Consider the following 25,201-nt stretch of genomic DNA (forward strand, 5'->3'; position numbering starts at 1 on the left):
TTTTGACACCGCTCTCATGGAATCTTTGCCCATTCTTCTTGTATAAAAGCTTCCAGCTCATTGAAGTTTGATGGCTTACCTGCTGCAACTGCTTTCTTTAAATCCACTAAAGATTTTCAATGGGATTTAAATCTGGAGACTGAGAAGGACACTCCAGAACATTCCAGGACTGATACCTTAACCAAGCTTTGGTTGACTTGAAAGTTCAATTCAATTCAATTTTATTTGTATAGCGCTTTTAACAATGGACATTGTCACAAAGCAGCTTTACAGAAATAAATGGATTCACAAAAATATATTGTAAATATTTGAATTTATCACTGCGAATTTATCCCTAATGAGCAAGCCAGTGGCGACGGTGGCAAGGAAAAACTCCCCGAGATGATATGAGGAAGAAACCTTGAGAGGAACCAGGCTCAAAAGGGAACCCATCCTCATCTGGGTGCAACGGATAGTGCGATTATAAATAAATCCCTTCTATTATTGTGTACTATATGGACAAATAGTGCAATTGTGCAACCAATAAATTCATCACAGTTTTTGCAAGAAGTCCGGCTGGTTAAAATCTATTCACTGTCCACTGATGGAGTCCTGAGTACAAAGCTGCTCGTGGCAACTGCAGCCCCAAAGCCACTACAGCAATCGCAGTCCCAAGCCATTACAGTACAGCTCCCCATATGTGATCCCCAAGCCATCTCCACAGCCCCCAGGTGGCGCCATCCCCAGCAATCCAAACAGTTCTTCAGGCAATCCATATGGGGCCACCCCCAGCAGCAGCGAGCGATCTCAACCGATGAGAACTCCAACCAGAAGTAGGGCATCAGGATCGGTCAGGCAGTGAGGAGGAGCAGAAGGGGTCAGGATCACTGGCATCTCAGAAGTAGCATGTGTAGCTCAAAGTGTGCTTGGGATCATTGTCTTGCTGGAGAATCCAATTATCACCAAGGTTCAGGTTCACTACAGAAGGCATAACATTGCTCCTCAAAATGGCTTGGTATTTCTGTGAATCCATGATGCCTGTCACACAATCAAGATTGCCAGTTTCTGCAGCAGAAAAACTACTAAGCTAAATGCTAGATAAGGTAGTTCCAATAACAATTATTAATTTATAATTAATTTATAATTAATAATAATTAGAGAGAGAAAAATAGCACCTTGGTATAACGATATCACACGCACCTTAAAACAGACCACTCGAAAACTAGAACGTAAATGGCATAAAACTAAATTGGTAGTATTTCAAATAGCATGGAAAGAGAGCCTTTTGAGCTATAGAAAAGCCCTTAGCACTGCTAGTTCAATGTAGCTCTCCACCCTAATTGAAGATAACAAAAGTAATCCTAGATTCTTATTTAATACTGTAGCAAAATTGACTAGGAATAAGACCACAATAGAAACATGCAAACAATCATTATATAGCAGTGATGAGTTAATTAATTTTTTCAGTGGTAAAATTGGTGGTAAAAGTGGTAAAATATCAGACTATTCAGACAAAATTCAGACTATTAATTTAAAACCAGACAGTTTTATAACTAACCCTGTAGATACTAGTATAATGATATCAGATCAAGGATAAGAATGTTTTACTCCTCTTAGAGAGACCAAACTAATTTCACTAATTTCCTCATCAAAATCACCAACCTGTATACCAGATCCCTTACCTATATGTTTCTTCAAACATATTATTCCAGAAACAATCAAACCTCTTCTAAAGATAATCAATTCTTCCCTTAGCACTGGCTATGTACCTAAATCTTTTAAACTAGCAGTTATCAAACCCCTGATTAAAAAACCTGACCTGGACCCCTATCAGCTGTCTAACTAGGCCAATATCAAACCTCTCCTTTATCCCCAAGGTCCTAGAAAAGGTTGTAGCACAACAGTTATGCTCATACCTACATAGGAATGACATTCATGAAATGTATCATTCAGGATTTAGGCCTCATCATAGCACAGAGACAGCACTGGTTAAAGTGGTAAATGACCTACTACTGGCCTCTAATCAGGGTTGTGTCTCCTTGCTTGTGCTGCTTGACCTTAGTGCAGCTTTTGATACCATTGATCATGCTATTCTCATCGATAGACAAGAAAATGTTGTAGGCATTAAGGGAACAGCCCTCTCCTGGCTCAGATCTTATTTGACTGATTATTATCAAACTGGCATAAATGGTGATTTCTCTATGCATACTAAGGAAAAGTTTGGTGTTCCACAAGGTCAAAAGGTGCAGGCTATTTGTTGGTACTTTGAATAGTGAAGGCTGCAGCAGGAGGTAGAGCTTGTTAAGTGATCTTCCTATGGTTGCAATTGATGCATTCTCTTGATGAAATTTTGGGCAGTCTCCCACAGCCAGGCAGGTTTGCTGCTTTGCCAAAAACCTCTCTACCATGCTCCCAATGGTGTCTCTAGGAATGTTCAAGGTCTTGGAAATCTTATTATACTCATTGCCCTTTTGGTGCAATTAAATTATCTCCTCTCAGAGCTTTTGTGATAGCTCCTTAGTCTTCACTATGGTTGCAACACACCTTGAACCCATCACTGGGTAGTGTTTATATAAACACATCACAGCTGAAGCAAATTTAGCATCATTATTGAGTTCTCAATGGGTTAATAATATTGTAACCCAACTTTACAGACTAGCAGTAGGTTTTAAAATCAGCAATATTATATAGGTGTTGAATAATTGTGACATGGCAGGATTAACAAAATATCCTGCTACTCTAAAATACTACATCATTTATTTTCTTTGTTCATTTGCTGTATATTCAACTAATAAAAGTCTTAATTTAAAGCAAAATCTAGCTCTGCAGAATAGTTTAAAGTTATAAATCCTTCATCCAAGATCAGTGTTTTGTGCATGCTGAGATACTTTTCTGCTCACCATGGTTGTAAACATTGATTATGTGAGTTACTGTATCCTTCCTGGCAGCTCAAACCAATCTGGCCATTTTCCTCTGACCTCTGTTATCAACAATAATATGTTTCCACTCACAGAACTGTCACTCACTCAATTTTTTTGTTTTTTGCACAATTCTGTGTAAACTCTAGAGACTGTTGTGTGTGAAAAATCCAAGGAGATCAGCAGGATCTGAAATACTCAAAAAAACAAACAAACAAAAAAAAAACATCTGGCACCAACAACCATGCCTTGGTTAAAGTCACTGAGATCACAATTTTCCCCTATTCTGATGTTTGATGTGAAAATTAACTGAAGCACATGACCTGTATCTGCATGATTTTATGCATTACGCTGCCGCTATATGATTGGCTGATTGGATAACTGCATAAAAGAGCAGGTGTTCCTATTAAAGTGAGTGTATGTGTGTCTATATGTATATCGTATATACACATATTATACAGTGGCTATAAAAAGTCTACACACTCCTGTTAAAATGGCAATTTTTTGTGATGAAAAAAATTAAACCAAGATAAAACATGTCAGAACTTTTCCCACCCTCACTGTGTAATTACAACTTATAAAAATTGAGTGAAAAACAATCAGAAACATTTTAGGGAAAAATAAGAAAAATAAAAATAAAAAAATCCCCTTTTTATAATTGGGGATGTGACTATGTTTAGAATGCAGCAATCACATTCAATCTCATGTTCAAAGGTAATTATCATACAGTTGTCATCAATGAAATTATTCTGATTAACCCTAAATAAAGACCAGCTGTTTCTGTAGGAAACCAAGGACATCTTCTTGGTTTCATCTGACTGCTGAATCCATCGTCTGCAAAGAGCTGACAAAGCCTGTACAGGGTCTCATTATCGAAAGGAATTGATCTGGAGAGGGGTACAAAAAATTTTCCAAAACATTAGATGTACCATGGAACACCGTGAAGGGCATCATCAACAAGTGGAGAAAATGGAGCAGCACAGAGACATAACCAAGAACATGAAGTCCCTCCAGAATTTACAAAAGGACAAAAGAAAAAACCTACCTGGCAGGCTGCCAAGAGACCAACAGCAACATTAAAGGAGCTGCAGGAATATCTGACAAGTTTATCTGACTGATCTACTGCATGTGTTTATCTCACTACTCACTGCATGTGACAGTAATCTCTAGTATTCTTCATTCTGTGTCTGGGCTATGGGGTAGGGTGGCTAGATGGAACAAAAAACATCCAATCCCAACTAAATCGCCCCAAAGCATGTTGCAAAATGTATTATGGTCTGACCAATTCCAAAAAGTATAATAATTCCACAATTTCAAAAGGTATTTTGGTGCAAAAAAAAGAAACACACTCACCAACAAAATATATACCTTTTGAGAAGGATGGTGGTGGAAGGGCTGCTTTTCTTCAGCCAGTACTGCAGATTTTATCAAGGTGTAGGGAATAATAAATAGCCACAAATAACAGCTGATTTTAGTGCAAAACATTCAGTTGTCTGCTAGTAAGCTGAAGATGATATCTTTCAGTATGACAGTGACCCAAAGCATACATTCAAATCAACAAAGGAGTGGTTTAACTAGCCAGATCTGGAATGTTGACGGATCTAGAATGTTTTTGCAAGGAAGAGTTGGAAAATTTTGCCTGTATATGTATATCAAAATACATTCTGATACTGGCTTGCTAGGTCACAAACTATATATATATATATATATATATATATATATATATACTGTATATATATATATATATATATATATATATATATATATATATATATATACATACACACACACATTTCACTTTATACCAGCATTCTTGAGACAAATGTGAACGGTTTAAGCTGGGCCAAATAATAATAATAATAATAATAATAATAATACACTCGCAAATTGACATCTGAATGGCTAAAGAAGATAAAAAAAACAAGGTGTTGGAATGGCCAAGTAAAACTCCAGACCTCAATCCCATTGAGATGCTGTGGCTGGATCTTAAGAGAGCTATGCATAAACTAATGCCCTCATACATCAATGAGCTGAAGCAATGTTGTGAAGAAGAGTTTCTCCAAAACTGATAAACTCCTACATAAAAAGTTTACTTCAAGTTATTGTTGCTAAAGGTGGTTCTACATGTTACTTTTGATGTTCAGATGTGCAATATTTTATAATTTTATATAATTTTATTTCTTAAAACACCACATTACTGTGATGTTCAAATGTGCAATATTTTGTAAATTTTATATAATTTTATTTCTTTTATTATTCCTAAGGTGTATAAATAGTTATAGTTTTAACTTTTCTTTCTTCCTTCCTTTTCTTTCTTCCTGCACTTTAACTGTCTGTGAGCTGCTGTGATAAGTGAATTCTGTGAGCTGCTGTGATAAGTGAATAAGTGAATCAATAAATCTTATCTTATCTTATCGTACTGAATTATAGGGTGTTCTTTTTTCCCGAATTATAGGGTGTTCTTTTTTCCCACCTGGTTTCTGAATGTTGTTTGCTTTTTGGAAAAAAATTACTACATATTGAAATATATTGTGTTTTTCTTGGTCTCATCAGAGGTTTTGGTTTGTTTATAGAAGTTGGTGAGGACCACAAAGGTCAATGCCATCCTTGAACTCCAATTCCCAGAACACACTGCGGCCTACAAACATGGCTGCCACAGACTACAATCCCCAGCTCAACACACCACTGGCCCGTTCAGAGTCTCGGGCGTTCAAATCACACACATACACACACACACACACACACACACACACACACACAGACACTTTAAAAAGAGACATTCATTCACACTGACTTTGCAAAGTAAACGATCAGCTGTGCGTACTCTGACTTTTCCAAGCCTTTTTTTTTTTGTACATTGCAATTCTGGTTTTTGATTCTGTTTGTTTCCTGTTTTTTGTATTCTGGTTTTTGCTACAATATCCTGTTTGCTGATTGCCTGACCCTCTGCCTGTCTTTGACTTTGAATTTGCCTTATGTTTTGGAACCTTTTGCTGATTGTCATTAAACTGTCTCCACTGCACTTGCACCCATCACAGCCTTTCCAGTGTAACAAGGCCCTGATAAAATAGAATTGATAGAATTGAAGGAGGGTGTACTTTCTTTTTCCCATGACTGTAATTTAACCTATCACACTGTAACAACTCCAACTTCCATTTTTTAAAGTTGTCTTAACTATCTAATGTAGAAAAAGTTGAGATTACTCCATAAATTGAATTTTAGACGATGTAGTATGATCAACTTGAAATCTAAAGCAGAGAGAACCTACAATATCAAGTTTACAATATCATGAGGTGGAGCTCACAGTATGCTGAGATGAGCTGTAATTGTGTTTTGTCCAACATTGAATCTGTGAACTACAAGCTTGGTAATACAAAGGCCATTATCCACTTAAGTAATATTTGTATCCAGCTTGCTAAATGTCAAGCTACCTCCATCTGTAGGAACTGTTCAGCAAAATAGTAATCTTACAAGAAAGAAAGTATATTGTTTAAAACTATATTAACAGCTTTAATGATTAATAATTGATTTTCGCAATCCATTCAACAAATTAATATTTATTATTAGCTTTCTAAACTTTTAATTTTGCATTTTTGTAGCCTGTGGTGGTAGTCCTCAAAAAGGTTCAACAGAATCACATGAGGTTTATACCACTGGGAATCTTACACATTTTTTATACATTGTTAAAGATACTTTCAATATATCTGCTGTTGCCTTGCACATGTCTTACAAGTATGTATATATTTAATTTTGTTACTGCAGGTGATGCAGTGCAAGTTCTACAAATTTTCACATCCTATTCCAGAGGTCTTTTTGAAGCATTATAGACTGCAACACTACCAAGTGAGGAGCAGCCAATTACCTTGCCTCTCCACAGATTGGATTTGCTCCATCAAAACCATTGGTGCATTAAAATCTCACCTTACCAGATCATACAAATGTACATTTTCACATGACAGTCACTTTATGTTTTGTTGTGTGACTTCAAGGACATTTGTAAAACATCTATGTAACCATATTTGGGGCCATTTAAGAAATCATGAAACTGTGAGATGCCCTTTTGCTGACTGTGATTTCAAAACAAATCCGATTTCATCATTTATCTGTCACAGAAGTCGAAAGCATCACAGATTTTCTATTAAAGACTTAAGAGCAACAGTTGTTAATCAAAATACAGAACCAGAAGACACTGTCCAGTCAATACTTGATGACAGCCATTCCTTTGAAATAGACACATACCCTGTTGAAGGGAAAAGCAGTTCTGTAATTTGTCATAAGGAAGCAACAGACTCTGGGTTAGAATCAATCAATTATCAAACACTTGAACGTAAACTGGCCTCGTTTGTATGCATGCAAACTGTTGCATTTGTATGCATGCAAACTGATGATTCAGTTACTAATGAGATATCAGATGCAGTTTTCACTTTAAATCCACTGCTTACAAGCACCTCAGGGAGGGGCAGTATTTCAACTGACTAGAGAAGAAATGCATACTTTAAAGACCATTTTACTGTCATTAATTCAGTTGATATAGCACAAAAGTACACTTTATATATGTCTCAGTATCTCAAAGTGTTGAGGTTTTGTTGAACAGTTAAAATGTGTTCCAACAATTGGAACTTTGATGAGGAAACTTCTGCTGGGCAATACAGGTCTTTTTCATGATGGAGAGTACTTTAAAATAAATAGACTTTTAGCAAATCAAAACAGCATTTCTTTGGTGTTAATGTTGATGACTTTGAAATTAGCAATCCGTTGAGAACTTCTAGGAAGATTCACAAAATTACTGCTGTGTATTGGGTAATACTTAACTTGCCTGCCCAGTTCCGCTTAAGTATTTTCACAATTCAGCTGGCTGTTTTCGACTCTTGAACAGGATGGTATACACATTAAAGAATGACCATTGATGACCATTTGAAAGGAACAGTGTTTTGTGTATGTGCTGACAATCTTGCAGTGCATTGACTAGCTGGCTTTTAAGAAAGCTTTTGTGTAGAAAACCTTTGTCAGTTTTGCTTTGCTAGCAAACAGGACATACAAACTAAAGATTGCAGTCATTTTGAATTGAGAACTATTGAACAGCACAATCACATTGTAAATGAGCTTCATTGTAAATGAACCTACATGATTTCTTTGAGGGAATTGTTCCAGTTGAATTGTCTGTTTGAAGGAATTCATATCAAAAAGGTACTTCACTCTTAATGTCCTTAACAGCCAAATCAAGGCTTTTCCTTATAAGGACTTTGGTAGATTGAACAAGCCAAAGAGAAATGACAAAGCCAGCTTTAGGTAGGGAAGCATAGGTGGCAATGGGCAGGAAAATTGGGCATTGCTATGTCTGTTGCCATTTATAATTGGAGACTGTGCGCCCGAATATAAGGCTCCTTGGCTGATTTTGATGGATTTAAGAGACATTAGCTACGTTTACATGGACACTAATAATCCGATCGTAATTGGACTAGAAGCACAATCAGATCTAAAAAGTCACATGTAAACACGTCAATCGGAATGAATTGGCCAAAACCGATTAAAATTTCATTCGGATCGTAAGGGGTGGTTTAAACCTTTTCTAATCCGATGGAGAGGACATATAAACACTTCATCGGGTTGAAAATGAAACCAGATAGTTCTGCGCATGTGCAATGACATACAAATCACCTAATGACGTATGATGCATGGCTGTCAGCGGTATTGGGGCTCTGACCGTAGCCTCACCAGGTGCCATGTACCCCTCCACCATTGAGCATAGTGTCATAAATGACTGTCGTGTCATCCTAAAATTCTCCTTCCCCTCCTCATCTGTGAAGTGGTGCAAGACCCACCGGTCCTTGCTTCGGACCCTCATCCACAGACGCCTTGCTCTGGGCTCGGGAAGGGGCATTTTAATTGCTTGATAAATACATGCAGTACCGCACAAAACATCACGCGCTCGTCATCTTCTAATTAGCAGCTGAAATAGGCAAATATTAAGTCCGCTTTTTAAAACGAAAAAATAAGCAATGGCAAGAGAGTGGCTGCAAGTATCTGCGTGTTGGAATGGCGGGAAACGTGTATTCGTGTACTGTGCGCATGTCAGAAGATCAAATCCGATTCTGTCATGTAAACGCACATATCAACCTGTTTACTTTATTCAGCGTTCTTGTAAACACTGCGATCGGATTAATCAATCTGATTGATTTCATTCCGATTGAAACAAAAAGTGTCCATGTAAACGTGACTATTGTTGAGTTGGTTGTATTACCAAAGTTGTCTGAAGCATCTCTAGGTTTTTTAGACATAAAAGTAATGGATCACCAGGAGTTGTTGCTTCCTGACTTTACACTTAAACCCAGACATTGAGCACTATTCCCATTTAATCTGTTGCGTTGGACTGTTGATAGACCTTTGGACCATGTGATCTGAGGCCAAGCACAGCTTTTTTAAAAATGTTGTGCACAATGTACATAATTTCAAGAGCATTCTTCTTACCTTGGCCACAAAACACCAGCTCACAATGGCCTACTATTTAGATGGGCTAAGGCTTTTTTCACCACCTTCACAGATTCAGAAACTCAGAGTTGTGAAAACCAGTACTTTGGTTGCAGCAGTTAAAAATGAATTACAACATATCCACATAGAGAGACTGTATCTCTAGCTTCAAGTGTACAATGTCAATGGACGCACTACAAGGAGGGCATGGTTTTATTATCTGGGGAGTACAGTGGTTTGTCAGATGTTCCACATAATTATGCGGCAAAGTGTGTTTCTTATGCCAGAAGCTGTCCTCTTGGTATACTGAACACCAGGTGTTATAGGGTTGTTGAAACAACAGCTTTTACAGTGCTTGAGCCTCGTGAACTGAATGATTACTACCCTTTGACTCCATACAATGTTGGATGAAAAATGCTGGTTGCTTTGGAGAGGTTTCTGCTTCACTGAACAATTCTACATGCCTGGTATTACTTACTGTACATTTGCATTCTATTACATGCTTGAGTCAGATCACTTGAACACTCTTCAAAATGTAATATAATCAGCAGTTACACATATTCACAATTTCAATATTTTCAATACACATATACACAATTTCAATATTTTCATGACATAGTCAGTTGTGAAAATTGTGAATTGAGAATTGTGTTGTCCTCAACCTCTTTCTTTTTTCTTTCTCTAAATTCTTAGAAAATGTTGCTGTGATTTATACTGGCCCCTGTTAATATTAGAAGGGTGCAGATTTCCAAAAATCTTGAATCCCTGGACCAGCTAAAACATATTCTCAAAGAAAACCTTAAGCTTCAAGATGAATTTCAGTGTCAATTTGAGGACCCATAATGCTAGAATGAACTCTGCAATTTAAGTGACATCACAGAACTTTCCCCTAAAAAGGCTGTGTAAAAAATTCTTTGGATCAGCCTTGAAGAAGAGTTATCCTCCATATCCTCCCTGGACATGGCTGATGTTTCACCTGCATAATCCCCCAGTTCCTCCTCAATTGTGCTGAAGCAACAAGAGAACACAGAACAATGACCTTCCCCATTCCCTATTCCAAAATTTTCTTATGATGTAGCGTTAAGACTTGCCAAAGGGAATGATGTTTATGATAAGAGCAAGACACTTCTCACTGTCCCCAGAGAGATGAGAATGGACATCTTTTTTTAAGGCATATCCAAACAGCAGGGAAATAGAGTCTGTGGCAGCGGTTCTTATACAAAAATACCCATTCCTTAAAGACCCAGGCTCAGGAACGGGGTATGATGGATGGACTATTAGTATAAAATACAGGTTAATTATTGATCAAAGTTAAGATCAGCAGGCTGCACATAAGTGGGGAGCAATCAAAAGAGAGAAGGAGAGACAAGCAATTGCCCTATCAAGAGAGCCCGAAGATCAGAGGTGAATTTTCTACCAGGATAATTCAGCTGGTCAGACCAATGAGACTATTGAAACAGAGCAGAAAGCTTTGTAAGAACAAATAAAGAGGCGGAATCATAATATGGCATTTATCAGCTCAAAGATGGAAGTCACATTTTCACTCTGGAGGAAAGAGATAGTGGAGCAAGAACTGCTTGTTGCTGAGGTCATGGATAGATGGCCGAACTCTTCATGCCAGAACAGGCAAATGAATAGATTGTTTTCAAGAAAAAGTTAAATTAAGGGTATTGGTTTTTTAACTTATTTTTAAAATTATTATTTATATTTTTGCAGATATATACAGAATTCTATAAAGTTATGCGAGTTGATCTCAGGCAGACCATTCTTGGTTCCTTGGACTCCCTTGTGCCACGATTGATCAAGCTCTATAGAGAAAGAAGTGGAGCCTTTGGAGAAGATATTCAAATAATTGTAGACAGACTTGCTGAATGGGTAATGACATTAGTTTTCTTCATGATCACAAATTTTGAGGTTTTAACAAACATAACTGCATATTATAAATGTTAGTAGTAGTAATAGCCATTTACTTTATCCATGGTTTTTCCTGCTTCATTTTTTTTGTTTTAGACCACTGATATCCTGACACACCGGAAATCTTCAGCACTTCCCTTTTTCCTGAGAGAAAAGGCAGACAAATGGCATTTGAAGGGCATTCAGAATGTGCTATTGAGAGTGCATAGCCTACAAACAAAAGGGGTCACCTTAAAACAAAAGTTTACATATATTAAAGATTTGAATAATGAGTGAACATATGCAACCAATAACAGTATGTTGGTACAGGTATACAGTATGACAGGTAGGAATGGAAAGATTAAAAAAAGGCACTAGAGGTATTACCACCAACCTTGGTATCTAATCTGAAAGAATACATAATGCAGTTAAAGAATTGTCAAGTATTGTCACAGTTGAAGTATTTATTACCAGTTCCCAGTTTCACAGACTTCATTATGGAGTCTGTAAAAGTTTAATGTTTTATTTAGGACAATATTTCCCTATGCTGGTCCTGGAGTCCCCCAAAACTGTACGTTTTGGATTTTTCTCTTGCCTGGTGTAACAAAATGGTTTTACAGAGTCTTTACTAATTATATAGAGTTTTAATCAGATGTGCTAATTAAGGGTGACAGTGTGCATTGTTGGGGTACACCATGACCACGATTGACAAAAAATCATATTTTTTATTTATTGCTTTATTGCTTTTGACCCCAGGTTTTTGTCTCTGTAGGACACAGTCCAGGAGGAAACCTGCTGAGTATTCTCATTATTGTTGAAGAAGATGTGGTATCAAGAAACTCCAAAGCAGACACAAGAGGCATAGTGGTGGTGGTGGAAGAGAAAATTGTGTTTGATAACGTTATTGACCTGCCAAATGCATTTGCTTTACACTTTGGTATCATATATGCACTTAATATTGAGTACCCCAAAGAGCTAAAGTACACCTCTGAGGAGATCCAGAAATTATTTATGCACTTCGTACTCAGGACTCCATCAGTGGACAGTGGATAGATTTTAACCAGCCGGACTTCTAGCAAAAACTGTGATGAATTTATTGGTTGCACAATTGCACTATTTGTCCATATAGTACACAATAATAGAAGGGATTTATTTATAATCGCACTATCCCTTGCACCCAGATGAGGATGTTCTTTGGTTCCTCTCATTTTTCCTTCTTCATATCATCTCGGGGAGTTTTTCCTTGCCATCGTCGCCACTGGCTTGCTCATTAGGGATAAATTCACAGTGACAAATTCAAATATTTACAATATATTTTTGTGAATCCATTTATTTCTGTAAAGCTGCTTTGTGACAATGTCCATTGTTAAAAGCGCTATACAAATAAAATTGAATTGAATTGAATTGAATTTCAGAGTCCAACAGAGTAATTGTTGCTGCTATCCCACTGATTAATCCAATTGTGATTGCTTTGTATTGTGTGGTATACTTTAGACTCAAACTGTTCAAAGTTCATTTTTTATTATTTTAGAACTGGATCTATAGATTTGTTTGAACTCAAACTACACCTATTTTGCCATGCACAAAGTCTGACAAATTATTTCCCATGGTTTTATCCAATCTTGTTTTATTATAATTGATTTAAGATTGAAGAGAGTGAATTTGTTTGTAAAATGTATAATCCATGCCACGGCAAATGTGTGGGTTTGCCTTTCATCATTAATGGTTGTGACTATTTGGTTCTGCTTATTGAAGATTTATTGAGGTTCAATGTGTTGATTTTATTGAGTGTATTCAATAAATAATAGCATAAACTCAAGTTAGTTTGATGCACATTCTTAAATGGAAAAGGTCTGCCTAACAAAGAATATCATGTTCTGGACATTTTCATTTCTGCACCAGGAAAACATTACATTTCTAGTCAGATAAACTTAAAAATGAAACCTTGTACATGGGTAGACATGTAGAAAGAATTATTTTTTATGAGTCTTTTTCTTTTTTTTTTTAACTTAACACAATGTTCAATGTACATACACTTCAACTTTAATTGTTAGGTTTGTACAACTAATTGCCCTAAAAGTTGAGGAAAATCAAAAAAGCCCTGAAGCTGGTTGCAGTAATTTTTTTAAAGTTTTCTCAATTTCTGAGTTTTTGCAGTGCACTAGCTATACTACACTTGTACACTACAAACGAACAGTTCTAACAGACAAAATTTTTGTAGTGTGATGTCATGACCATTTCACACTTGAAACAATGACAAATGCACAGCTTGGCATTATGCACGAAATTTTCCATGATGGCTGATTTGACGGCTTATTCTCTACCCCTGCAAAATAAGTGGAGGGGAGCCTGAGTAATGTGTAAGATTGTTGCAACCCTTTTTGATGCTGATTAAACTGGCAGTTTGTACATTATGAAATTATAGACAATTATAGCGACAATTTAGTATTCCCTTAAGACTGTTAGGAAAATGTACCTATACTTGTCCCGAAATCTACACACAGATTGGGTTGATACTTTGTTTGAAAATTAAGCTTATGCAGCTTTGTGGAGGGAGAAACATGTTTTAGGCACCACTCAATATGCTAGGCTGGGAGTGGATCATCAATCGATTTCATTTGCCCAGTGCGATTATTTGATCTACAGGGTGTCCCAGAAATCTCCACACATAGGGGAAATTAACACTTTTAGCAAAATGTCTTCCAAAATGTCTCATACTTAGTTTATATTATATTTTTTTCAGATAGCCTTTAAGAATGCCTTTGACAAAAGAAGATTGTATTGGAAATCATTCTAATGACACTGTTGCCAAACTGGGAGCCAAAGTCGAGAGAGACAACTCTGTGTGTGTTTAGAAAGAAATTGCAATCATGTAGAGGATGTTTTGTAAATAAAGTTACATTTGCTAAAAAGTATTAATTTCCCCTGGGTATGGAGTCTTTTGGGACACCCTGTATATTCTAGAGGTTTTAGCCATGGGCATGTTTCAATTAGAAAGTGGAAACAGGTCTGACATTTCCCAACCAACTACAGTCGAATAATGATACATCTTAACTTCTTTCACACGAGTGATAAATAGCAATTTTCTTGTGCGGTCTTACAGACGCTTTGATAAATGAGACCCTGGTTTCCCCTGCCAGTAAGTTAAGACTAGATGGATCTTTCAACAAGATAATGATCCAAGACATACATACAGCACAGAAATGGCTGCAGGAACACAAAAATGTTTTTGCAAATCACTGTCTCTAGAAGCTTGTAGTCTGAAGTCTTGAAGAGGGCACTCCACATGCAGAAGAAATAAGAGGAACTCAATGTCCTCTGCATGGAGGAGTGTATACAAGACCTTCTAAACGTGAAGAGACTTAGTCCTGTTATTTTCTGCAGGGTAGCAGGCCTATTAATAGTGTGAGTGCCGAAAATCGTTTGTTATACTAATTAAGAAACACTTTTATGTTTAAAATTGTGTTACAATAAATTTCTAGGCTACAGCGTCCCCATAGGTTTAAGCTCAAAATATCACTGATTGCTTATATGTGACAATAATTCTTGTGGTTTTTAATAGTTCGCTTACTTCATCATAGCATAAGAAATGCTGTCGCACTTCATCACAAATAGGAAGGAGAATGTTTGTATCTAGGATGCCTTGGAGTTTTAGTAAACCACAAAACTCCCCGTTGCCTTTAAAGGAGTGTGTACTGGCGACTAAATATGGGCATGGTTTCGGAATGGATTTCGTGGAATTTCCAAGCAGCACACAGCAGTGGTGATAGCGCATCACAGTGCCGAAACAGAGTCCACTTCACTCAGCAGCTTTTTCTTAAACGTTTGGTCTGATTTATGGAAATATACAAGGAGCGACAAACAGCTACAGCTATACGGGGACGTGCCAAATAACCTTACTGTATCTATTCTGCGTCTTTCAAACTTCGTGATCATGTCTAGGAGAAAAGTGAGGGGACTCACTCGAACCGGGCGCCAGGTAAGCGAGGATCCGGATCTCGACAACTTGCTGTCAAACCTGTCGCCTGAAGAGATGGAAGAGCTACAGAAGGAGGTGTCGACAGTGCCCGACCCAGACCCGAGTGAGATTATCATAGTAGACCAAACCGATTTAAAACAAACCATTCCTAATAAAAGAGATTCCAGCTTGACTAATCACGGCGAGTTAAAGGCGGGTTTGCAAAGGAACCTCTCCACCGAGGTATGAAAACGCTTCAGTTTTAGTCTTCAACCGGCTCTTTTATCATCTAGTCCTCACGTACTTTTAGCTATTAAAAGATAGATAGATAGATAGATAGATAGATAGAGTACATCTATCTATCTACACTAATGATGAATAGTGTTTTAATTGCAATAATAGTTAACTTGATCATTTGTGCATTATGATTATTTTTGTTCCCTTCTGATAGCCTACATTTATTTTTTTATCTGCAATGGGAGGAGAATAAATTATGTGGGGGAAAGAATAAGCAGCACTAATTGCATGGTGTGCTGCAAAACTCTGATCTGTGGTGGTTCTGAAGCTAGGCTTGATGGGATACTTTGTTTCATTGCTACTTAACACACTGCCTTTTAAGGTTACATCTGACATGGCTGCAGGCTTTGCACAGCAAACAGACTGTAGATTACAAATCGAGCCATGGTCTGCTTACTAGATTTATGTTTCCACTATAAAATTTTAAGGATCTGATGCTCAGTGTACAGCATACTGTATAAACCAAGAACAAGTCAAAGTCAGTCATTTTATTTGTCATATGCACAGTATGCCGGAGTACATTTAAATGCTTGTGGTGAGGCTGTGTAAACTCGCTAAGGCACAGATACAACAGAAAAGAACATACAAACTTTCTTTAAGAGAAGGGACTAGACAATATTTCAAAAGTACAAATAGCACAAATAGAATTCAATGTTGGAATGTGGCTGGGTGCAATATTTACTTAAAGAGCAGCAGAGAATAAGTATGTACAGTCAAAACAGCAGCAGAGGATAACTGAGTATGCACAGCCAAAAGAGCAGCAGAGAATAAAGTGGTATAGTGGTAAATGTCATATAAAAGTAAACAACAACTACAACAACAACGATGTTCATCCCAATTGTGCATAGTGCTTCTGTTTGCATGTTTGTGAGAAACCATGGATGCGGAATGCCATATAATTCTAACACTGTTGCAACAACATCTACAGATATTAACAACATCTTGCTTCAGAGTGTCTGAGACTGTTAAGAGTAGTGACAGATAGCAGCACTGATGCACATAGATGCACATGCTAATTTTTGCCCGCTTAAGAATGAATTGCAGTCGATGCATAGTAATAATGGTTACTATAACAAAAAAAATTGAGAAACAAAGAATAACAAAAATAAAAAGGATAACGTCTTTATGAGTTCTGCACCATCAATGCATGAATGCATGCATTACAATTGACCCTGCGATGTTATAATTATGCCGCTTTGTGGGTACAGTTGTAACACGGGACTCCTTTTGGGTTCAGTGAAAATGTACACCTATATCGCTGGTGGTATAGAAAAACTGCCATGTGATAAAAGAAGTAAACAAGAGTATGATCTTATATAGGAAGTATGAGGTCTGTAATTTAAATGTTAAATAAAATGTTATTGTGCCAGCTCTGCCCTACTGTTATTTACTCTGGGCCTAATACATTTTCCCATGAATATTCACTAACTGGTTATGCATGAATCCATAAGATTGCCTGGCTATTTTTTCTTGCTAGGGTGAGCCCAGAAAGGAAAGTCGGAAACAGGAATATCTCAGAAAAATGGGCCTGAGTCAGGAGACAAATAATTCCAGTAATGACAGCAGGGAAGGAGGATGCCAGACTTCCATCTGCAGTGCTCCTGTTAAACAAGAGAAAAATATGGAGGACAGGAATGCACGAGCCACAGACGATGCTAAAGATGCTAAAGATGCTAGGGCAAGGCGATTCAAGAGGAATGAGGAAAGTGAAAAGAAATGTGAGGTCAAGGAGAAAGAACAGATTGATGATTACAAACTCAAAGATAAACGGGACACAAAAGAAGGCAGCAGCAAGACAAAGGAGTTGATATCCAAGCTTCAAGAAAAAAAAGAGGATTGTAAAGAGAAGGAGAAAAGAGATGAAAACTGGAAGAGAGAATCAGGAGACAGCAAGACAAGGGAGATGATTTCTAGGTTGCAGGGGAAACAGGAGAAGGAAGAAAAAAAGGAACGGGAAATGAGAGCTGAAATCAGGAAAAGACAGGACATTAAGACAAGAGGCCTTGTTTTCAAGTCAGAGGAAAACCAAAATTTGGTTGTAGGAAACAAAAAAGAGGAAAGCAGCAGGGCAGATGACAAAGAGAAGATAGAAGAACAAGTAGAGTTAGTTAAGCTAGTTAGCAATGGCAAGGAAAAAGAAATTATTCTGAAGGATGTAAGGAAAAATATTGATAGTATAGATAAAGACAGTGAGAATGAGAAGAGGGATAAGGATATTAATCAAGTAAAAGAAGAATTAAAAATGAGTTCTGTTGATATTGGAAAAAAGAAACCAAAAGTGCAAAATGAGATCCAAAATGAAACACCTGAATCCAATATAGAACAAAAGGTTGGAAATTGTGTGGCAGAAAATAACTCAAAAACCATGACTAAAGAAGAACAGGAAGAAGAGTCTGCTAGCATGTATGCCGAAGATCTAGAGAGACTACACAGCAATGACCCCAGGATGACCGAGGTCAATGTCAACAATTCAGAAGTTATCAATGTCAAAACCCTCATTCAGTTTGCTGAAGCACTAAATAACAACACACATGTCAAGACATTTGCCCTTGCTAACTGCCGCGCAGATGACCATGTGGCCTATGCTATTGCAAGCATGTTATGCAGCAACAAAATCATCACTAGCATCAACATGGATTCTAATCTTCTCACCAGCAAGGGCATCATGGCACTGGTCAAAGCCCTCCAGTACAACACCTCCCTAACTGAGCTTCGCTTCCATAATCAGCGACATATCTGTGGAGGCAAGACAGAAATGGAGATGACAAAGATTTTGAAGGAAAATACAACTCTACTCAAACTGGGCTACCACTTTGAGTTGGCTGGTCCACGCATGACCATGACCAACATCCTCAGTCGTAACATGGATCGGCAGAGGCAGAAGAGGTTGCAGGAGCAGAAACAGGCCACAGCCCAGGGAAATGGAGACAAGAAAGACTCACTGAAGGTCCCACAACCTGGCTTCAACAAAGGTTCTCCAAGAAACTCACCAAAGCCATCTCCAACTCCATCTCCTGTACCATCCCCTAAGTTGACTCCAAAGGCCTTTAAAGGACCTGGTGGTCCTCCACCTCCACCACCTGTGGGAATACCACCGCCACCACCTCCAATTCTAGATGGCGAATTTCTGAAGAACTCTCTGACCCCTATGTCACAGAGAAAGCTTGAGGACAGGACTGGAGGTCGAGGTGGAGGTCTAAATTCAAGGGATCAACTTCTAGCATCTATAAGGGGTGCCAATATTAAACAGTTAAAAAAGGCAAGAAATAGTTTCTCATCATTTTAAACCATTTTAAACTGATGGAGTTAGAAAAAAAACAATGTCAGCATGTGAATAAATATGTGTTAAAATATTTTTGCTTGAAAGATACTTAATTAAAAAATATTGGTAATACATTCATTCATCAATCGCTTTGTAGGACAGCAGCATTTTATACATGGAATCCATAAAGCACCTTAACTGAACATCTTTTTTTTTCCTTTTCACATAGGTTGCATTACCAAAACTACTGCAATAATCAGACAGGGAAAAGTTAAACACAAAATGAAGAACAGGTGGCAGACAACTCACCTTGTGAAGATCAGGCCTTGGCATCTTCTACATGGAGTCTACTGTGGCCTATAAGACAGGCAAGGATGAATATGGTATAATTCTGTAGAATACAGCTTCAGCCCAGGATTCTATCATGAAGTATGGAAAGGAATGGAAGCCTGGTACAGACGTGGTGGTTAATGAGGTTAAGATTTCCAGCCTGTATTGATATTTGCACTAAAATAAGTATTTCATATGGTAAATTGATGAATGTTTGTGATAAAGGATATATGTGTATATGTATATGGAAAATTCTGCAGGCAGGAAAACTGATTATAATGAAATTAAAATCAGTCAGTCGGCTTCTAAATTATTAGAAATTACAAGATAATGAAAACCCTCATAACCAAATATTTTTTGCTTAGTTGTAGCTTACATTTAGACAATATGGAATGTTAAATGATTTTGTCCAAAATATTTTTTTCAAAATAGTTTTCAAGCTTTACTGTATTGCACAGTGTTCATTATTACACATCAATATAATATTGTATAATACTGCTTATGCTCAATTAATGTTTAAGAAATACATTTCTCAGGATATTTTTTATTTCATAAAAAGAAGTATATGATTTTATGTAACTACAAATATTACTTATGACATAAGTATTCCATTTACTGATAAATTATCTTATTCTACATTGAATTTCATTCAGGTGCTGATCCTCTCCAAAATTAGTATTGTGCACTGCCACATGTTTGAGTGCCACTTCTCTCACGCTTATGATATCAGCTGGGCAGGTGAAAATGTTCTTTTTATTTTATAGTAAATGTTGGCACATCAATGTCTCTTTTACGGAATGCATTGTTTAAAATCTTCTTTTATTGACACACAGCATAATTGTGATGTTGTTGTCTAGTAGACAAAAACTTGTTTGGTTAAAATGGCCATAAAATTTTTTTACTTATGTTATGTCCCAGTTTACGGTTGAAACAATAACAGAAAAGTGTGATGGAAAAATGTGGATGAATAAAGAACACACTGGCAAAAACTTTCACAGATTTGGAGATATATTTTCAAAAATATATACACAGTCATGGTAAAATGCATTTGCATCAGCCAAGGCCAAAATAACAAACATCCAGAATGACTAAAGGAAGAAAATCTGTCTTACCGACACAAATAAAGAAAATAAACAAATGACAAATGCTTCCCTTCCTTCCTAGCAAAAAACACAAACACCCACACCCAGCAAAAATGGCAGCCAAGCCCTTCACCTGGTGACTTGGACAATACACAAGGATATTTACCAAAAATGATAATACACAGTAGAAAGCTTAGGGTCATACACCAAGAAGTTAACAACAAGTCACAAATTACACATCACAAACACAAGCGAATGAGCACGAAGGTGCTGTCATTCACTCTGGCGGTACCATAAATGCTATTGTGACAATGAAATGACGAGGCACAGCTGAAACTAAACAAAGATGGTGTCACACTGAACATGCTATTGGATGTTAGATAAGCACATCTGCATTCTCTGATTTTTTTTTTTTTTTTTGAAGTATTTCAAAACAAATAAGCATCTTAATACAAATGACTCTTCAATACTAATGCTGCTTTGCCTTACTTTTATTCTTCTCTGGCCAAAAGAAATACACTGCTCTAGTGATTGTGTTGAAACTTTGGAAAACTATTTAAATACTTTCCTTATTTTGGTATATAGCAATAATTTAAACCTGCAAATATGGGCAAAAAGTTTTCTCACTAAATCTTAGATAACTAAATGTTACAGGTGAAATTAAATGTCCCTTCTGTTTAAGACAGAACATTTACATACAGCTGTGATATCAGATCCCCCTCACCAATAGTAGAGGTGGTGTCAAAGGTATGTCTTGTTTTAAAGCCATTTATCCAGCAGTGAATCCCTTCTTGAAATCTGGAATTGGAGTTGAAAAGCAGCAGGGCAGTTTATATTCAGTTGTCTCTGACTCACCCTCTGCACCCATGAAATGCCTATATTTGGTCATTCTCAAAGGCTCAGGAGCAATCTCATTCCTTTCTCCTTTCTAATAAGGGGAACACAGCCAACAGTGTCTGATTGTCCACAGAGAGAGAGAGAGAGAGAGAGAGAGAGATTAAAGTTCATGTCTTTGTTAAAATACTATGAATGCAAATGCAAAGGGCATTTGTGAATGTTTACTGCACCACTCTGTGAACATTTTCATTACTATTGCCTAACAAAATGTTGACTTAACTTTTGCATCTTGAAGTATGATATTCCTTTGTTTTTGTCAAAAATGGTCATAAAAAGATAATTAATAAATAATTTGTCCCAACAGTGGCCTAACAGCTCAAAGTCAACAATCAACTGTCCTTCTCCTCTCACATTGCTAATCTGACACGCTCATGTCGATTTCTCCTTTACAACATCCGAAGAATTCGTCCATTTCTTTCCACACAGGCCACACAGGTGCTTGTGCCGTTCCTTTGTCATTTCAAGACTGGACTACTGCAACTCACTCCTGGCAGGTCTGCCTCTGAGCGGCCTTCGTCCTCTGCAACTGATCCAGAATGCAGCTGCACGATTGTTTTTCAACCTTCCTAAATTTTCCCACACCACCCCATTGCTGCGCTCCCTCCACTGGCTTCCTGTAGCTGCCCGTGTCAGATTTAAAACACCGATGCTCGCCTACAAAGCCAAAGACGGACCAGCACCCACTTATCTCACCTCAGGCAGCACCACGCTCCCTCCGATCCTCTAGCACTGCTCAACTGGTCCCACCATCTCTCAGGGTATAAGGAAGGCATGCATCAAGACTTTTCTCTGTTCTGGCACCAAGGTGGTGGAATGAACTTCCTCTAGATGTCCGAACAGCTGAGTCACTGGCAGTCTTCAAACGCCGTCTAAAGACTTACCTCTTCATAAAGTACTTAGCACTTACACTACTAAGTTAGCACTTAAACAAAAAACAAAAACAAAGAAAAAAAAAACCTCCCCAACAGAGTTTTGGACTGATGGTATTCCTAGTTTGAGACCTAGTGAGCCAGTATCACAATGTATTTTTGATAGACTTCAAAGCACTACTGTAAGTCACTCTGGATAAAGGCATCTGCCAAATGCCATAAATGTAAATGTAAGTGTAACCCAGGTTACCAACACTCAACTGAGCTGGGAGTAGTTATTTTCATGAGTTCTGAAGCTGCCAGTAAGAGCATTTTGTATATTGAAGAATTGACCAATCACAAGTGAGAGTGTTGTATAGCACATTTTTTTTCCTTTCTGGAATTCGCACGTGGTTAGCGCGTGCTCTCTCTCTTGCTTCGGCGGAACAGAAGTGAGCAGAGCCGTTTCAGGTCTTTCCGATTAAAATGTAAGAATTTGATTAATCGGGTAGAAATATTTGATTAAAAACCTAGTGATGTTCGCCCAGAGATGTTATATTGAGACTAGAAGCAAAGTTGATGTAAAAAGAGACTTAAATCGGTTTGGTAGCACGCGATTGCCGAGAGGACGCCTCGTTTAACACATGTGGCGTGTTATCCAATAATTAAAAGTGTTTCACACAGAAGCAAAAGACATTTTCGATTGGAAATTAATTTCATGACTTATGAGTGAAAGACCAAGTGGAAACTGAGTTCTTTGGAGCTACAAGGAATTAAAACGGTCAAGTTCATCTGTGGTCTTGGTCAGGTTTTTTTTTTTTGTTGTTGTCCCTTTTTCTACTTCTGATTCAGTTTCATCGTGGCCCTGTCAAGCGTGTGCTTCAAGCTCTAAGTTGACGCTGTATGGAGATCGGTGCTTCACGGAATGGAGTATCTGGATTCCCGGATTTCGTCCAAACCCCCGTGTTCGCGGAGGGAGTGAGGACTGGCGAGCCGCACGGAGTTCTCAACAAGTGCTACTGAATGACATTTACATTGCTGTTGCCGAACTGGATGGTAGGAAAAGTGAACTAGCAGCACAGAGTGTTTCACTGTTCTCTTTAGGAACGATCTAATAGGAGAGACTGAGTGACGAACAATTTCATTGTCGTTAACTGAATTCAGCCACATTCACAAGGTTGTGAATGAACCTCAAGTACTGAATTACAAGACTCTTGAAAATTGAATTCTTAGAACTCTTTGAATTCATAATTGAATTTATTTAGGTTTATCTGGGTTTCTTCCTGATTGTGTTTTCCTTCTAATTTGGTCAAGTGTATTTGTTTTCCCATTTGAGTTTTTTTTTTTTGAGTTTTCATTTGAAGTCCTTGAGATCTATAAAGAAAAAAAAAGAGAGAGTTATTGTCAAAACAACTTGCACTGAAATAGTTTTTTTCCTTTTCTTTGTTTGAGAAAGTTACCCATTGTATTTTATTTATTTATTTATTATTATTTTTTTTCCTCATTCCTCTGATTTGGTGCGTTTCAATTGCTCAAACATTTGCTTTTGACAAATAACACTGAGTTGAATATCTTACCGTGTCTGAGTGATTCATTGTTGTTGTTGAGCTCCTTATTCTCCGTAGGCGAACCTGAACTTCTGAAAAACTGGTCCATATTCAGAACCCATCGTGTCTGCAGTACTTGGTGCGGCGGGTTACATAAGTCTTTACTGGATTACTAAATTACTGCTGAACTAAAGTATGAAACAATGTTGATACAAAGATGTCAGTGATTGTGCAACAATAAACAGACCTTTTCAGCTTTACAGAATGACATTCAAGTGTGTTCCAAATTTCAACAGAGGGAACCTTCAGTGTTCTCACTTTGATGGGTGAGTACAGCATAGTCATGATCACTTCAGATAAGACCGCAGCCATGCACTCTCTACCATGGAAGTTAAATCTTTTATGTCAATAGAAGAGGAACATAGAACAAATTTGGCTGCATGCTTTTAAAAATATAACTTTTTTAAATTTACACTTTAAAGTGTTTTTACCACTAAATTTTTGGTGGGTATATACAGTTCACATTTTATAGTCAGTATGCTAGCTAAGCAGCAAGCAATAGAGGTTGCTTATGTGTTAGCTAGCTACAGACAGCTCCATAAATATTTGGACATTGCCAAGCATCAACTCGCATAGTGTACCCCCCACTGGACCCTGGTGCCATGGAAACATGTTCTCTGGAGTGTTGAATCACACTTCACTATCTGGCAGGCTAATGGAAGAATCTAGGTTTGGCAGGTGCCAGAAGAACACTACCTACTGGAATGCATAGTGCCAACAGTAAAGTTTGGTGGAGAATGGATAATGGTCTGGGGCTGTTTTTCAGGGTTTGGGCTATGCCCCTTAGTTCCAGTGAAGGATAATGTTAATACTACACCATACAAAGACATTTTAGAGAAATATAATTGCTCCCACTTTGTGGCAACAGTTTGGGGATTGTCCTATCCTTTTCCAGCATGACTGTGCCCCTAAAGACATGGTTTGACATGTTTGGTGTAGAGAACTCCAGTGGCCTGTACAGAGCTCTGACCTCAGAGCTCTTGTACACCATTAGGATGAATTGGAACATCAATTTTCAGCCAGGCCTTCTTGTCCAACATCAGTGTGTGACTTCACAAATGCTCTTTTGACTGAATGGACACAAATTCCCACAGACACACTCCACAACCGTGAAGAAAGCCTTTCCAGAAGAGTGGAGACTGTTATAGCCACAGGAAGGGAGGGGAGGGGGGTGACTCCATATTACTTTCCATGGTTTTGGAATGGGATGTCCAACAAGCTCATAGGTATGATGGTCAGTTGTCAACATTCACTTTTTGCACAATTTGTTGTATTATAGATTCCATTTTAAATGGAATAATTTAATTTTTTGTCATTAATCTACACACAATAATCCATAATGACAAAGCAAAAACAAGTTAATTTATTAAAAATCAAAAACTGAAATCTCTAATTTTGATAAAGTATCCAGACCCTTTATTCATTACTTTGTAGAAGCAACCCTATGATGATTGGACTTGATTTTCATGTGACAGTCATCAACTGCAACTATGATGCCTTTAATTCCACACTCCCTGGCAAAAGCTCCAGCAGATACTCTTTTCTTATACTGGAGAAACTGTAGAGCTGTGGAGAATGCGACATCTAATTAATCTGAAATCTTCTGAAAGGGTGGTTTGGTTGACCACATAGAGAAACATCAGCAGCAATTAATGGAGAGGA

The 25,201-nt window shown here is 37.6% G+C and overlaps 1 protein-coding gene across 1 annotated transcript; it reads left to right on the forward strand.

Moving 5' to 3' along the window:
* Positions 1-14,993: 14,993 nt before the first annotated feature.
* lmod1b (leiomodin 1b (smooth muscle)) lies at positions 14,994-20,098 on the forward strand. Its single transcript, XM_026935607.3, has 3 exons — positions 14,994-15,459; positions 16,991-18,772; positions 19,005-20,098. Exons 1-3 carry the CDS (start codon positions 15,193-15,195, stop codon positions 19,029-19,031), a joined length of 2,076 nt encoding a protein of 691 aa, XP_026791408.1. The 5' UTR covers positions 14,994-15,192; the 3' UTR covers positions 19,032-20,098.
* Positions 20,099-25,201: the final 5,103 nt, after the last annotated feature.

Source organism: Pangasianodon hypophthalmus, chromosome 20 (assembly GCF_027358585.1).
Source record: "Pangasianodon hypophthalmus isolate fPanHyp1 chromosome 20, fPanHyp1.pri, whole genome shotgun sequence".
Lineage (NCBI taxonomy): Eukaryota > Metazoa > Chordata > Actinopteri > Siluriformes > Pangasiidae > Pangasianodon > Pangasianodon hypophthalmus.